Source organism: Phaenicophaeus curvirostris, chromosome 26 (genome assembly GCF_032191515.1).
Source record: "Phaenicophaeus curvirostris isolate KB17595 chromosome 26, BPBGC_Pcur_1.0, whole genome shotgun sequence".
Taxonomy (NCBI): domain Eukaryota; kingdom Metazoa; phylum Chordata; class Aves; order Cuculiformes; family Cuculidae; genus Phaenicophaeus; species Phaenicophaeus curvirostris.
Genome location: NC_091417.1, coordinates 1926247 through 1940003, shown reverse-complemented (window position 1 = coordinate 1940003; position 13757 = coordinate 1926247). Strand labels below are relative to the sequence as shown.

At 48.4% G+C, this 13757-nt stretch overlaps 1 protein-coding gene and 1 long non-coding RNA gene across 2 annotated transcripts; one reads left to right on the top strand and one right to left on the bottom strand.

The window, feature by feature from the left end:
• Positions 1-5486: 5486 nt before the first annotated feature.
• LOC138731207 (keratin, type I cytoskeletal 13-like) lies at positions 5487-10658 on the bottom strand. The gene is made up of 8 exons (XM_069877015.1): positions 10093-10658; positions 9173-9255; positions 8495-8651; positions 7931-8092; positions 7368-7493; positions 6972-7198; positions 6367-6485; positions 5487-5797 (listed from the first exon to the last, which is right to left on the bottom strand). The coding sequence occupies exons 1-8, from the start codon at positions 10579-10581 to the stop codon at positions 5772-5774; spliced, it is 1389 nt and encodes a 462-aa protein (XP_069733116.1). The 5' UTR covers positions 10582-10658; the 3' UTR covers positions 5487-5771.
• Positions 10659-11073: 415 nt separating this feature from the next.
• On the top strand, positions 11074-13121 carry LOC138731263 (uncharacterized). The gene is made up of 3 exons (XR_011339145.1): positions 11074-11326; positions 11519-11672; positions 12412-13121. It is a non-coding gene; the product is annotated as an uncharacterized lncRNA (long non-coding RNA).
• Positions 13122-13757: the final 636 nt, after the last annotated feature.

Here is a 13757-nt window from a genome sequence, read left to right as displayed (position 1 = left end):
CAGTGGGTGTCACCACCAAAGGGAGTACCTTCTTTCCATTGCAAGCCATAGTCTTCATGCCAAGTATAATTTACCAAAGGAGATGTTTGACAGTGTCAGGAAGCTTAGCCCACACTCAAAGCGTTCATGACCGTTTGTTTATTAGTACAAAACATGTAATTTCTGTTGGGTGGCTCTGAATGAGGTAGATCTTTTCTGCGATCTAGTCCACTGGCTTACAGTCATGTGAATTAAACTCATCCCACTCACCTCATCCCGCTCACCTCCCTTCCAGCACAACAATAAACTGTCATAATGGGACAGTAATAAATTCTTTCTCTTTAATGTAATTATCCCTCATGCTTTTTCTCCTTTCAGACACTTGGCAAGGGATTCCAGCTGATTTTATTATACCAAAGTGATATTTTAATCTGGTTGGTGGTTATCTCATGCTCTTTATTTTTGGCCTTTATTGCTTTGTGCCTTTCAAACACCTGTCGCAGGGTCTATTCTGTCGGTCTACTGAGCCGCCCCCTGACAGCACTATAGTTCCTCATAAAAACTTAGCAGACATTGGCAAATGTCATGTGTGTCGGCAATTTCTTCCAAACATACATCTACAATTATGTTTTCTAAATAATTATGAGAAACGGGATGACAGCAACTAGAAAATAGGTCCGTGTAAGGCTGAGAGGAAAGGAAGTGTGTGATGTTGTCACAGGGAATAACTCTCCATGTGCTCAGTGACAGGGTGGTTGTGAGCCCCAGGAAGCATCCTGGCTCTGGGCTGGTCTCTCTGGACATGTCTGTGAGTGGGAGAGGTAACGCTCTCCCTCCTGAAGGGATGTCAGAATCTCAGGCAGGATGATTTCCTTCCACAGTGCATGTACGTACTTACTTGGAGGAGAATCACTAAATTCCTGGGTTTAGGATCAAGTCAATAAACTGTACATCAAAAATAGCATTTCCCTTCAGTTTTGTTCTCCATTCATGGTCACAGCCTGACCAAAAGCAAGAAATATTTGCTATCTTGCATCTTCTTCTTTGAAGACTGTGTTTTGTATTTGAACACTGGTCCAGTGGGAGGTGTCCGTGCCCATGGCGGGGTGGGTGGAACTGGATGGGTTTTAAGGTCCCTTCTGACCCAAACTATTCTATGACTCGTATTCTATGAAGACTGCATCTTTTTCAAATGCACAGCAGTGATGTTTCAGCTTAGCAAATCGTCTATGCTCTTACAGTAACCTGAGCCTCAGCCACTGGAAATGTCTTTCCTGACAGCCCCTCATGTCCTCCTACCCAGGCAGATGGTTGTTAGCAAACTGCAGTTTGTTAGCTGACATTCTGTGTGAGCTGAACCACTTACGTGATACCCAACTTCCCATACCGATACGGTTGATTATTCTTTTCTCACTCAGCCTCTGCAATGTTGGTTGTTGCTAATTTAGAGGTTTGTTTGTTATGGCTTACAGCAACTGTTTGGGGAAACATCTTTATAGAAACACCCCTCCCAGCCCGCCTGCGCCCACGCAGCACGGCACACCTGAACTTGAATCTTCAGCCAGACTTCATTTCTGAAATCACAGAGGCAGCAAGGCCCTCCCAGACTTGGTGAGACTGAAAGAATTTAGGGAGTCTGGGGGTCCTTTTTCTCTAAGTGCATTTCTTGTAATTAGAAATAGTTGTGTCAGACCCTGTTCTCCTTTCCTCTCCCAGCATCAGGACCCTTGGCCAGAGGACTTAGCCGTGTTCCCACGGCTGAATCGCTGTCGGAGCCCCTAGTGCCCACTGGAAGCATCCACGAATGTTTTTAACATCAATGGAGCAGCTATCTTAGAGGGCTGTTCCAACCTGAATGATTCTATGATTGTTCCCTGCGTGCCAAAACATACTCAGGCTTTCTTTAAGTGAAGGGTTTAAAATACCTGTTTAAAGTGAGAGAGTCCCCACCTCTCCTGTTGCTTTCTGCAAGACAGGGTGTAAGTCTTGGCATGTGCCCACACACCGAGATGTGTGCTCACGTCCCTGGAACGTGTCCTCTTTGTTGCATCTGATGGGCCCGGTACAGCACATTCCCCTCTCTGTCGGTCACTGGACACTGGGGGGGATCCACTGCCTGCCGGGTCAGGGCAGTCAGCAGCGTTGTACCCAGCAAACACCTCTCCTTTAGGAAAAAAAATAACTCTTGCATACATTCTACTCGATCTGTTACTCATTCGTTATTGCAAGGACTGATACTGATGAAACAGTAAAGGGCACCTTCAAAAGATCCACCACCCAAAGGAACGATGGTGATTATGATAGGAACAGTAATTAGGTGAGTCAGAGCCCTAAGAGACTTTCAGAGTACAAACCCTTTAGTCGGGAATGTCGTCATTTTGGGTCTAACAGCTCCTTGCACAGCTGAGTGTGGGGTCTCGGCTGATGCCGCTTCATTGGCAGAACCTTAATTAGCAAAGGGTCGTTGTAACGCAGTTAGAGCCTTGGGTTTCACCAGGATCCTGCCTAATGACAGGATACAAAATAGTCCAGCGCTGTTTGAAAAACATAAACAGGTATTGGCAAATTGGTGCGGTGAGTTTCAGCTTGGCGTCATTCCATGCGCTCGCAGGAGAACGCGGCTGGGGTCTTCCAAGAGGCAGGGAGGAGGCCAGTGTCACCTCCTGCAGTGGCCACACACGGAGAATCTGCTCATGTCAACCTCACTACGGGTGCAAACATTAAATATGGGAACGCGAGCTGGAGCAAGATGTCAGCGATGAGAGCTCATTCCCTGTTTCCAGACAGCAGGATCTCCCCAGCACACGCTGCAAATGCTGCTTCATCTCTTTAGCCAAGGACTTCTGTTAGCAGAAGATGAACCAAGCAACCAGAGCCGAGACTGCCACTCTCCCCTGGGCAGCCTTCAGCAGTCATGCTGGAAACCAACGGCCTTCTGGAGAGCACGGAGAAGATGAGGAGGAAGGATTTTCAGCTGAAAGAGGGGAGGTTGAGATAAGATCTTAAGAAGAAATGTTTTCCTGTGAGGGTGGGGAGGCCCTGGCCAAGGTTGCCTGGAGCAGTGGTGGCTGCCCCATCCCGGGAGGGGTTCAAGGCCAGGTTGGATGGGGCTTGGAGCCCCTGATCCAGTGGGAGGTGTCCCTGCCCATGGCAGGGGTGGAACTGCATGGGCTTTGAGGTCCTTTCCAACCCAAACCGTTCTATGATTCTATGATCATTAGAGTTTTATATAACAATTTCTGTTGTCTAGTCTAACAAACAGCAACTCCTGTGTCACCAAACTTATCCACACCTCCCAGCCTCTCAGTACCCTGTAAGTCCCGCTTTACACAGGGTATCTGATCTGCACTGCCATAAGGTGGGTTCCCCTCCTTGGACAGGCAGAACCAGAGGACTGTGCCAGCCCAGGTCCTTGGGAGCAGCAGCCTGGCAGGCTGGCGTTTCCTTTGGATCTGTGGTTGGGAAGAGCTGACACCTTCTGGAGAAGTCAGGGAAGCACCAGGATGCCTGGGTGAGGTGCTCACCAGACACGCTCCACTCCCGCGTTCTTTGCCATAAGCAGCAGATGCATGTCACAATAATTTATATTCTAGCTCTTCTTAAGTCCTTATTGCAAGTCAAACACAGCGTTCACGAGGGACTTATGCTCAAGTCTTGGGACAGGCTGGGCAGGCTGACTGCTGCTGTGTTCGGTTTCTCTTTCCTCTGAAAATTCCCAAAGCAAACCAGTACAAATACAGGTGCTTTGGGTTGGTATTTCCCTCCCTGTGGTGGCAGGAGGGAAATGCCAGTGCTGGTGGCAGCAGAAAGGGGAAAACTCAGATGCCAAATTCACAGGGTTTTAGTTTTAGGGGGAAGCTGTCTCTCACTCCGGACAGGATTTGCTCCACACTGTGGAGCTGAACCCCTGGCTAGAGGAGAAGGAGGAGTGGGGACAGCAAGGGTAGCAGGGGCTTCAGCCGATCCGAAGGGTGGCTAGACATAAGGAAGAATTTCTTTATGATGAGTGTGGTGAGGCCCTGGCCCAGGGTGCCCAGAGCAGTGGTGGCTGCCCCATCCCTGGAGGGGTTCAAGGCCAGGTTGGATGGGGCTTGGAGCCCCTGATCCAGTGGGAGGTGTCCCTGCCCATGGCAGGGGTGGAACTGGGTGATCTTTAAGGTTCCTTCCAACCCAAACTAGTCTATGATTCTATGATCCACAGCACCCAGTCCCTGGGAAGAGTCTCTGCCAGGGAATAATCATGGAATTATTAAGGTTGGAAAAGACCTCTGAGCTCCCCCAGTGCAACCATCAGCCCAGCCCCACTGTGCCGACTAGAGCCAAAGTGCCACAGCGCTGTGTGCTTTGAACATTTCAGCTTATAGTCACAATTACATTAGAAAATAAGTATCTTGCTTGCACCTCCAGGGATGGGGACTCCTCACCGGCCCGGGCAGCCTCTGCCAGTGCTGCAGCACCCTGTCAGTGAGGAGCCTCTGCCAGTATCCGATCTGAACCTCCCCTGGTGCCGCTCGAGGCCGTGTCCCCCCGTGCGGCTGGAAGGGCGGCGGCTGCCAGGAGGGGGCGCCCTGGAGCGCTGCGCCGGGAGCAGCCGTGCTGTGCTCTGCCCCACGCAGAGAGCCGGGGAACGGGTGGGGTTGGAAGGGACCTCAAAGCCCATCCAGTCCCACCCCTGCCCTGGGCAGGGACACCTCCCACGGGATCAGGGGCTCCAAGCCCCATCCAACCTGGCCTTGAACCCCTCCAGGGATGGGGCAGCCACCCCTGCTCTGGGCAGCCTGGGCCAGGGCCTCCCCACCCTCACAGCAGAACATTTCTTTCAAGTTCTCCTCTCAACCTCCCCTCTTTCATCATCAAACCATTACCCCTCGTCCTATCCCTGCACTCCCTGATCCAGAGCCCCTCCCCAGCTTTCCTGGAGCTCCTTTCAGTTCTGGGAGGTTGCTCTAAGTTCTCCCCACAGCCTTCTCTTCTCCAGGCTGAACAACCCCAACTCTCTCAGCCTGTCCTTGTAGCAGAGATCCTTCATCCCTCAGATCATCTCTGTGACCTCCTCTGGACCTGTTCCAGCAGCTCCATATCCTTCTTATGTTGGGGATTCCAGAACTAGACATGGGATTCCAGGTGGGTTCTCACGAGAGCAGAGTAGGAGAGGAGAATCCCCTCCCTCACCCTGGGCAATTGAGATGAGATCTTAGGAAGAAATGTTTTCCTGTGAGGGTGGGAAGGCCCTGGCCCTGGAAATGTTCAAGGCCAGGTTGGATGGGGCTTTGAGCATCCGGATCCAGTAGAAGGTGTCCCTGCCCATGGCATTGGGGTTGGAACTGCACGGGCTTTAGGTTCCCTTCAACCTAAACCATTTCCTGATTCTATTATTCCAATGTCATTGAGGCTCCCACTGGTGAAGCAGCTTTGTTCCCAGTGAAGCAGAACCTTGACCAGTTTGGGTGACCATTGTGCATGGCCCAGCACCTGATTTTCTAAAGGAACACAGTTGCAGACACAGGTTTCTTGATTGCATGAGGCAGAAGCAAAGTTTTATTAGAGAAGTGTTTCACCAGCAGGTACATCAGTGACCGTGACTAACTCAAGTAACTTCTAGAGGTTACAGCATTACAGAACAGAAGCAGCAGAACAGAAGGTGGTGGCCCAACAGCCCCCAGTAGATACATGGCGAAGCATCACTGAGTCTTGTCTACTTTCTCTGCATAGAGGTGCGCAGTGAACATCGAGTGTTCTTGTTGTGTCTATGGGTTTCTCTGTACGTCATCTTCTCATCCGTTCCTTCCTCCTTAGTCACAAATTCTCCTGCAGGTCACTAGAGAAAAAAATACAGCAGCATTGTTAGATTGGAACAGAGATAAAATCCTTCAATTAACCAAAAAGTGATCTATGTAGTGCCCTTCTTTCATGAATGCACTCTGTGAAATGAGGGCAGTTGGCAGCGAATGCAGGAAACCCCAGAAATGCCCTAAATTGTTGTGTTTCAATGGGAATTTGCACTTGTAAAGTCACAGATTTGCTGTTCTTTTCACTCCTTCCAGACTTGTTTGCTAAGCTCCTTTTGGCCGCCCTCTTCTTTACTTGGACTTTCAGATTTTTTCTTCACACCTCATACCCCCAGCTTTCTCGCCTTACTCCTGCTGCTCCCTCTTGCCTCCCCTTTGCTTTCTGCAGCCCCATATTTGCTCAGAGCTCTGTTTAATCCTCTTTCCAGTGGCACAGCCAGTTCTGCACTCTGGTTGGATCCGTTGTATCAGATCATATCTGTAGCCCAGTAACTCTCTGAGAAGACACCAGCCTAGGTGAGTGTGTTGTCTCCAGGCCTCATCCCAAAGGAACAGACTGAAACAAACCGTTTTCCCTTCGTGGGAGCGTGGCCCTTACCTTGTATATCTCCGGTCTTGCAGGGCGGGACCTGGGGCTGGCAATGCGAAGTTGAAGTTGTAGTGTAGGTGTGGCTCGTCCTAATCACTCCTCCTCCGGTTCCAATTCCCCCGCCATGACTAGTGGGATAAATTGGGTGAGAGAAGCAGGGAATTTTAGAACTTTACATGACACCCTTGAGGGCACAAACTGTCAAACTGTGTCTTTTATAGGGACTCAGGTGTTTCACGTAGCATCTTCTTTTGTTTTCAGAGTTGCTTTGTATTTGTGCCCCTTTGGCAAAGAAATGCAATGCAGGGTGTTGCAATTAATTCTTGTTATGACAGTTCTCACCCATCTTACTACAGAAAAGAGATTGTTAGGATTACTGACATAATGCTAGTAGTTACAGCATTGTAACTAGCAGTTAACAGATTTGGTTTCTCTGCTTTGCAGATCCCAAGGAGCGATAGTTCAGATTTGAATGTTCATCACAGTAAAGTTGCTCGGGAGACAACTTTTTCATCTCAAAGAAAGCATTGAGATGGATTAAAGGTTATCTCATATTCCCACTCTGTAATTCAGATCCTTGATATCTTCATTTATTCATTTAGAGATCTGCTTACATAAGGTCCTGCTGTCCTCCTTCCAACAAGCACCGGTAGGTCTGAATCTCCTGCTCCAACCGGCACTTGACGTCCAATAGGGTCTTGTATTCCTGGTTCTGGCACTCTATTTCCGCTCTTATTTCAGCCAATTGCTGCTCCACGCACGTGATCTGGTTCTGTAGCTCACCAAGGAGGGTGTTGTACTGACACTCAGTCTCAGCCAGAGAGGATTCCAAATTATTTCTCTGAGGCAACCAAAGAAACAACATTCATTTACACGTCACCCTGGACATTATTATTTCCAATGCAAAAATGAAAGAGCTATTCACCACCTCCATGTGGGTAGGTCTGGTGGTTCATGCTAAGGAATCCAGCTGTGACTGTGTCACGGCTGCAGGTAAGCTCACCACCCACCTGGCTGAGCTGAGCTTGGAGATCGATTTCCAGGGCTTGCAATTGGCGTCTCAGTTCGGTAACCTGGTTGTTGCACGTCTCTACCTCCTGCCCGCTTGTAATCACCTCCCGATTCACCTCCTCAATCTGAAAATCACCAATCCAGAATAAAGATCTTCAGAGAATGCCTGTGTCAAGCACCCTACAGTGAGTCCCTAGCGAAAGGAAAGTGAGGGGGTGCGAGTTCTCAGTGTGCTGGGCGTTAACCACCAGCTTCAGCTGCTTGCTGTTTTTACACATCGCATTAACCTCGTGGCTATTAAGTCTCTTTAATCCAAACATGGACTATCTTAGTCCCAACAGCACACCATGAGGCCTTGCAGCAAATGCAGCTGTTCCAGATGGGACATAACAAACTGGTCAGACAGGCCCATGTCTCCTGTGGAACACAGGGTATAATGAGTGCTCTTCTTGCTTTGCTGTAGAGGTGGAACTGCTTGTTGTCTCCATGTCTGTGTTCTGAAATGCTCCTGTGCCCTGAAATGTGCTGTCAGTTTGTTTTGCAGCAGGCGCGTGTCACTTACCTTGCACTCATACCAATCCTCCACTTCCTTGCGGTTGCGCGCTATCAGGGTTTCATACTGGCATCTCAGATCCTCCAAGATTTGCCTGAGATCTGGTCCAGGGCAGGCATTGACCTCCACACTCACATCTCCCGTGGACTGTTTTCTCAGACAGTTCATTTCCTGTAAACACAACCCAGATCAGATGTGTTCAGCTTTGGGAAGGCAGCAGAGAGGAGCAGAGCTTGCTGGTTGAGAGCAGCTCTCGCTGCAATGGTCCCTCCCCACTGTGGCTGTAAACCCCTTGAAGATGGTGCAAGTATTTTCCCCAACAAATCTCTTGGGTAATTTCTTTTCTCGATCACTGGAGTCAGCAGCAGCTTTCACCCTCTCTGGCATTGTCAGCCGCGAGAGCAGCAGCTGCTTCTTGGCCAGAGCTACCTCACACCAAGATGCAGACAGGGCTGATTCCTAGTAGTGTTTGATGGGAAAGCTGGGACCTGGCAGTGGTTGAGCTTTATGTTGAAATTTAGAGCCCGTTCATGGAAGCAAAGTTTGCCACGGTGCTCCCAAGGGCTCCCCTACCTCCTCGTGGTTCTTCTTCAGGCAGCAGACCTCCTCCCGCAGCGACTCCAGCTGTGCCTCCAGGTCAGACCTGCAGAGCGTCAGCTGATCCAGGACTTGGCGCAAGCCGTTGATGTCGGCCTCCACGCTCTGGCGAAGGGCCAGCTCCGTCTCGTACCTCGGTTGTGCAAGAAAGCAGAAATTCAGAAGGGTAACATCTCCTTTCCCACCTACCTGCTCCAAACTGGATTTTGTTGTCTAAGCTGAACGTGCCTTAGATTTCTGCACTGCGCTCAATATCTGTTATGGGAAAGCTTTTCTTCCTCAACTGTTTTTCTCCCGTTCCTGATCTCTGTGTCTGATATCACTTATTAAGCTGCATTTCTGTTTTGCTGATCTCTATCTGCACTGGTCTGTGGTAGAAATGCACCGACAATACCACTGAGGACCAGCCCCTCCCATGTCCCCAGCCCTCACCAACAAATGCTTTTGCCACAGTTTTTTTTACCCGAGGTTACTAATTAAGGGAGGTCTGGTGGCCAAGAGCATGACATGTTTCATCATCCCGTCCTGCCCTAATGTGGTGTTGCAGTGAGACTGGCCTGCAGAGGTTGTAATTAGTGAACTGAGGCTCCACGAGCACGGTGTAAAGGAGCAGGGAGGAGGCGAGGGGGTTCATCCACCCAGGGGGACACTCACTTCACGCGGAAGTCGTCAGCAGCCATCCTGCTGTTATCGATGTCCAGAATGATCTTGTTGTTATCAATGGTTGCGCAGACAATCTGGAAAAGAGCAGACCACAAGAGACGTCTAACTTCGCTCTGCTGTCGTAGTCTAGACATGTATTTAGATCACAGTTAGATAGTGAGTCTTCCCAATTTCCTTTTTCTGTTACCTTCTTTCCTAAGTAACCTTGTTCCTTGAGCTGAGCAGTTGGAGCTTTGCCTTAATAACTGACAGTAAAGAGATTGACTGTCTAGAGGTTGGGACTTAAAGAGCTGTGAGAGTTTCAAGGTCTGAAAGCAAGGTCTAAAGGTGCTTCACCAAGAAATGAACCTAAAGAACCTTCATTGAGACATTAAGACTCAGCTGACATTCAGGATGGCATGTTCTTGGCTTCAAGCTTAGGGACCTTCAACAAAGAAAGTTGAGAGGTATCTTTAAGCCTTAACATCAGTCATAACTTTCATTGTGGACATGTTACCAGCAGGCTCTTTGTGCCACTGCAGCAATCAACTTGAAATACTCTGCTCTTCATTTGAGGCAGCATTTGCTGTGTATGCTTTGCTTTTGTTCTATAGTTCTCTTTGCTTTGCTCTCCCTGCTGGTTTGACACCACTACATTTCCTCAGAGCATGTTCAATAGTGTCATATTTATAATTGTGGATCCAAAACACACAGTAACAGAGGATCCTTTTCCTTTTTAAGAGTATTATCCCTCCTGTAATGCCTTGCAGTTTTCATTTGCACCCACATTCAGAAGGGACATAGGGGAACTTGGTAAAATTTATGGTCGCAAAGACATGTAACTGCACCAAAGCTGCAGTAGAATCCAAACACAAATCAGAAATAAGAAATAAGCTTTAGGAAGAGAAGGAACAAGTGAAAATGGGGATTACCTGATTCTGAAGATCTTCGATTTCTTTGTAGTAGCAGCTGTAGTCCCGGGGCTCGCAGGAGAGGCCCTGTGTAGCGTACCACTCCCTGATTCTGCATTCCAGTTCAGCATTCTCCTTCTCCAAGCACTTCACCTTGTCCAGATAGGAAGCCAGGCGGTCGTTGAGATTTTGCATGGTGACCTTCTCATCGCAGGATGAAAGCAAACAGTCGCCACCAAGACCACCAACAACCACACCGCCTCCGAGGCCAAAACCCAGGCCATTGCCATAGCAGTTACCACCTCCATAGCTCCCTCCAGCCAAGCTACCAACGCTCAGTCCCCCTCCATAATTCACTCCACCACAGTAACTCCTTCCAGAAAAACCTCTGCCACTGCCTATCCCATAGGAAGAAATCCGTGGTCCTCCACCACCACCAATGATACAGCTGCCACCACTGCTCCTGCCTTTGCTAGACACAGTAATAGTCTCCTTAATATTGCAACTCATGGCGACAGCAGCTGGAAATGCAAGCAGAAGCCCAAAGCAAGATGCACAGCTTGATATTAAATCAGACTGCGAGTTGCCTGTAGCCGCGGAACTCTATTTATACCTTCCACAGTGGGTGTCACCACTGTTACTGCTTCCCATGATGCTGGCTACTCTTGCCATTGGTGCCAAGAATAATTTCTCAAAGGGAAGTTTCCTTTCAAGAATCCTGGTCGACAAGGAAGATGCTTTACATGTCTCTTGCTAATTTCAAAAATGCATTAGCAATAATGTTTTATGAATCATCAGCTTTTTGTTTATGATGCAAACTTTACAACATTAAGCCAGGAAAAACACTGTCCTAAATTATATACCAGGAAGAAATCATTAAAGGTTATTGCATCAAAGAGCTCTTTATCTCTCATTAATTTATTTTCATTTTATTTTGAGTTGAACAAGCAGTTTTCATGCAAGGTGCTGATGTTGAAATACGTAAGATGAAAAAGAAGGAATAAGGACAAAGTTTGACTCCAGAATGATGTGTAAGGAATGATGTAAGGACTTTATGGAAAGATCGGAGACGTGGAGATTGACCTTTAAGTCTCTCCATTGGCAAAATGACAACTCCAGAACCCTCTGCTGCAAGTCGGGTGACACCGCAGAGCGATCTCCTAAGGGACAGGGATGAAAGGTTCTCCATGTGTGATCGTGGCTCTCCAGTAATTCACTCAGGGTTTGTTTATTTATGTGGAGAGCATAGAGCGAGGTAAAAGGACTTTAAATATTTCCTGTTGTTCAGGGAAAGGCATTTCTGCAGTTTCCATCATTATGGATGGTGATTGCTGCTGGCGCAGGGTGGGGGTTTTGAAACAGTGAATGGGAGTGGAAGCATCCAGTGGGTGATTTCTCTGTCAATATGTGCAGCGTTCTAATGAGAGGTTTGGGACTCCTGTCCTAGGAAATATAAAGAGCGAAATGCTGGTACGGCTGGCAGAGCAGTTGTTGCCCCATACAGTTCTGCACTGGCTTGGAGAAGATGGATTAATCACAAACGAGAGGTCCTTCTCTATCACTGATATCTCCAAACCTTTACTAGGCAGAGAAACTAAAAAGTAAGAAACCTTTCACTCTTCTGACATCACGAGACCTCATAGCAGCCTTCTGGTATGAAAGGGGCTCCAGGAAAGTTTGGGGAGGGGCTCTTGATCAGGGAGTGCAGGGATAGGACGAGAGGGAACAGTTTTAAGCTTAAGGAGGGGAGATTTGGATGAGATCTTAGGAAGAAGTGTTTTCCTGTGAGGGCGAGGAGACCCAGAGAAGTTATAATTCCCCCATCCCTGGAGGTGTTCATGGCCAGGTTGGATTGGGGTTTGAGCAACCAGATTCACTGGGAGGTGTCCCTGCCCATGACAAGGGTTTTGGAACTGGATGATCTTTAAATCCCTTCCAACGCAAACTGTTCTGTGATTCTGTGAAAATCCAGACTAAGTTCATTTTCATGAGGTGTTCTGCTAAGACGCAAGGGCAATGGCCTTCCCTCTAGGGAGAACCTGTTTCTGCTGGCTGTGGAGCAAGTGACAGGCATTCCACAGCTTTCCGAAGCTTAACCATTCACTGTAAGAAATTCTCTGAGCCTGCTTCACCAGAGAACAAATGAGCTCAAACTCTTGTTCAGATCCTTGATCTGGGTCAGGATTGTGGATCAGAATAGCTATTATTATGGCAAGTAAATAATCCCACTTAATGAAGAACTGAATTAGCCCAGTATTCATGGATTTGCTCATCATTTTATTGCTCTTATCCTCCCTGTTTCTGCTGAAAAGATGCTTTCCCTTATCTCTGCTTCCTCAGATATTTCTTATCCAGTATAAGGAAAGTCAGCAGCATTCCTGTGCTATCTCCAGCAGGCTGGAGACAGAGGTGTGGAGCGGCATGCTCCAAGCGATGTACTCAAAAGAGTGCGCTGCTGGCAGAGTCTGCAGTTGAACCTGGGTCTCCTGTATCGAACTGCAATGCCCGAATGCCAGCTTGCCCTTCCTTCCAAGCTGTGCACCACTCAGGCTCTAAATACAAAGGAGTAAAGCTCGGAATAAGTGAAAAAGATAATAAAATTATTGTGTATAGGAAGGAATACCTGGATTTCATTACTAGGACTGGAGAACATAATTGGAGGTAGGGTGTGGTGGCAAGAATGAGCCGAAACTGATGTAATAGTGCAGCGCTTGAAGCTCTGCCTGTGCTGCGTGCGATTCCTCGGGAGTTTCCCAACAGCTGTCTGCAGCAAGCATCTTTTCTGCCTGAGCACACATTCCTTCCTCTGCTCCACACTTATCATTTTAGCACATCAGAGTAATGCAGGCAGAAACAGGGAACGACTTACTCCTTTATGGGAGGGGAGGATGTCTACGTGCCTATTGCGGACAGCACAGAGGATGATTTGGGCTCTTCCAAGATACCCTGGTCCCCTGTGGGGCTGGAGCAGTATCCTTCAGACCCACCCTTTCTGCTGTGAGCCGTCCGCAGGCGCCTTTGCCCAGGATCCTCGCATGGCACCCGCTTGCTCTCTTTTTGTCTTCAGGAAACGGCAGCACTGCTTAAACCAAGATAAAATTAAATGTTGTTCTGAAGAAGTTAAAAAAAATAAACTAAGCTTTCCCTTCTGTTTTCATTCTGTTATTTGAACCCATAAACTTCCTGGGTCTGTCTCATTAGCACAAAGGAATATGGAAATCTCATGGAAATGGAGTTTCCAACCCAAGGTTTGCCGCTCTATAATTTGCAGCTCCTTAATATAAGGGTTGTTTCCAGGGTGTTTTCTGCTGGGGAACTGTTTATCCCAAGCTACCTTCTCATGAACTGCTTTCCAGACGCTTCCCAACCTGTAGGTCCACAAACAACATCACAGCGTCTTAGGAGCTGAGTCTGTTCACCCTCGGGGGCTTTCCTGGGGCATAGTCATAAAGTCTGGATCGCTGGAGTCCTTGTGGCCGTGTCATTAGGTCTCTTTCACCTCTCAGGAATTTAGGACAGCTCCTTTGTGAAAGTGTGTGCTTTGCATCTGCTGGACCCGGTGGGAAGGGTGGGAAGAGCGGCAAGGCCTTTGATGGGGTCCCAGGGAATCAGGAGGAGCAGCTAGATGTCAGTAGCAGTTCCTAAGAGAGGGAGACTGTCCCAGCCCTGCTGGGAGTCAGCTGGGA

Coding starts and splice junctions, on each gene's coding strand:
- LOC138731207 (XM_069877015.1), bottom strand. CDS start 10,581: ATGAGTTGCAATATTAAGGAGACTATTACTGTGTCTAGCAAAGGCAGG. Junction 8,652..9,172: donor GCTGACGACTTCCGCGTGAA/GTGAGTGTCCCC, acceptor TGCACAACCGAG/GTACGAGACGGAGCTGGCCC. Junction 7,199..7,367: donor TCCAAGCTCAGCTCAGCCAG/GTGGGTGGTGAG, acceptor TGGTTGCCTCAG/AGAAATAATTTGGAATCCTC.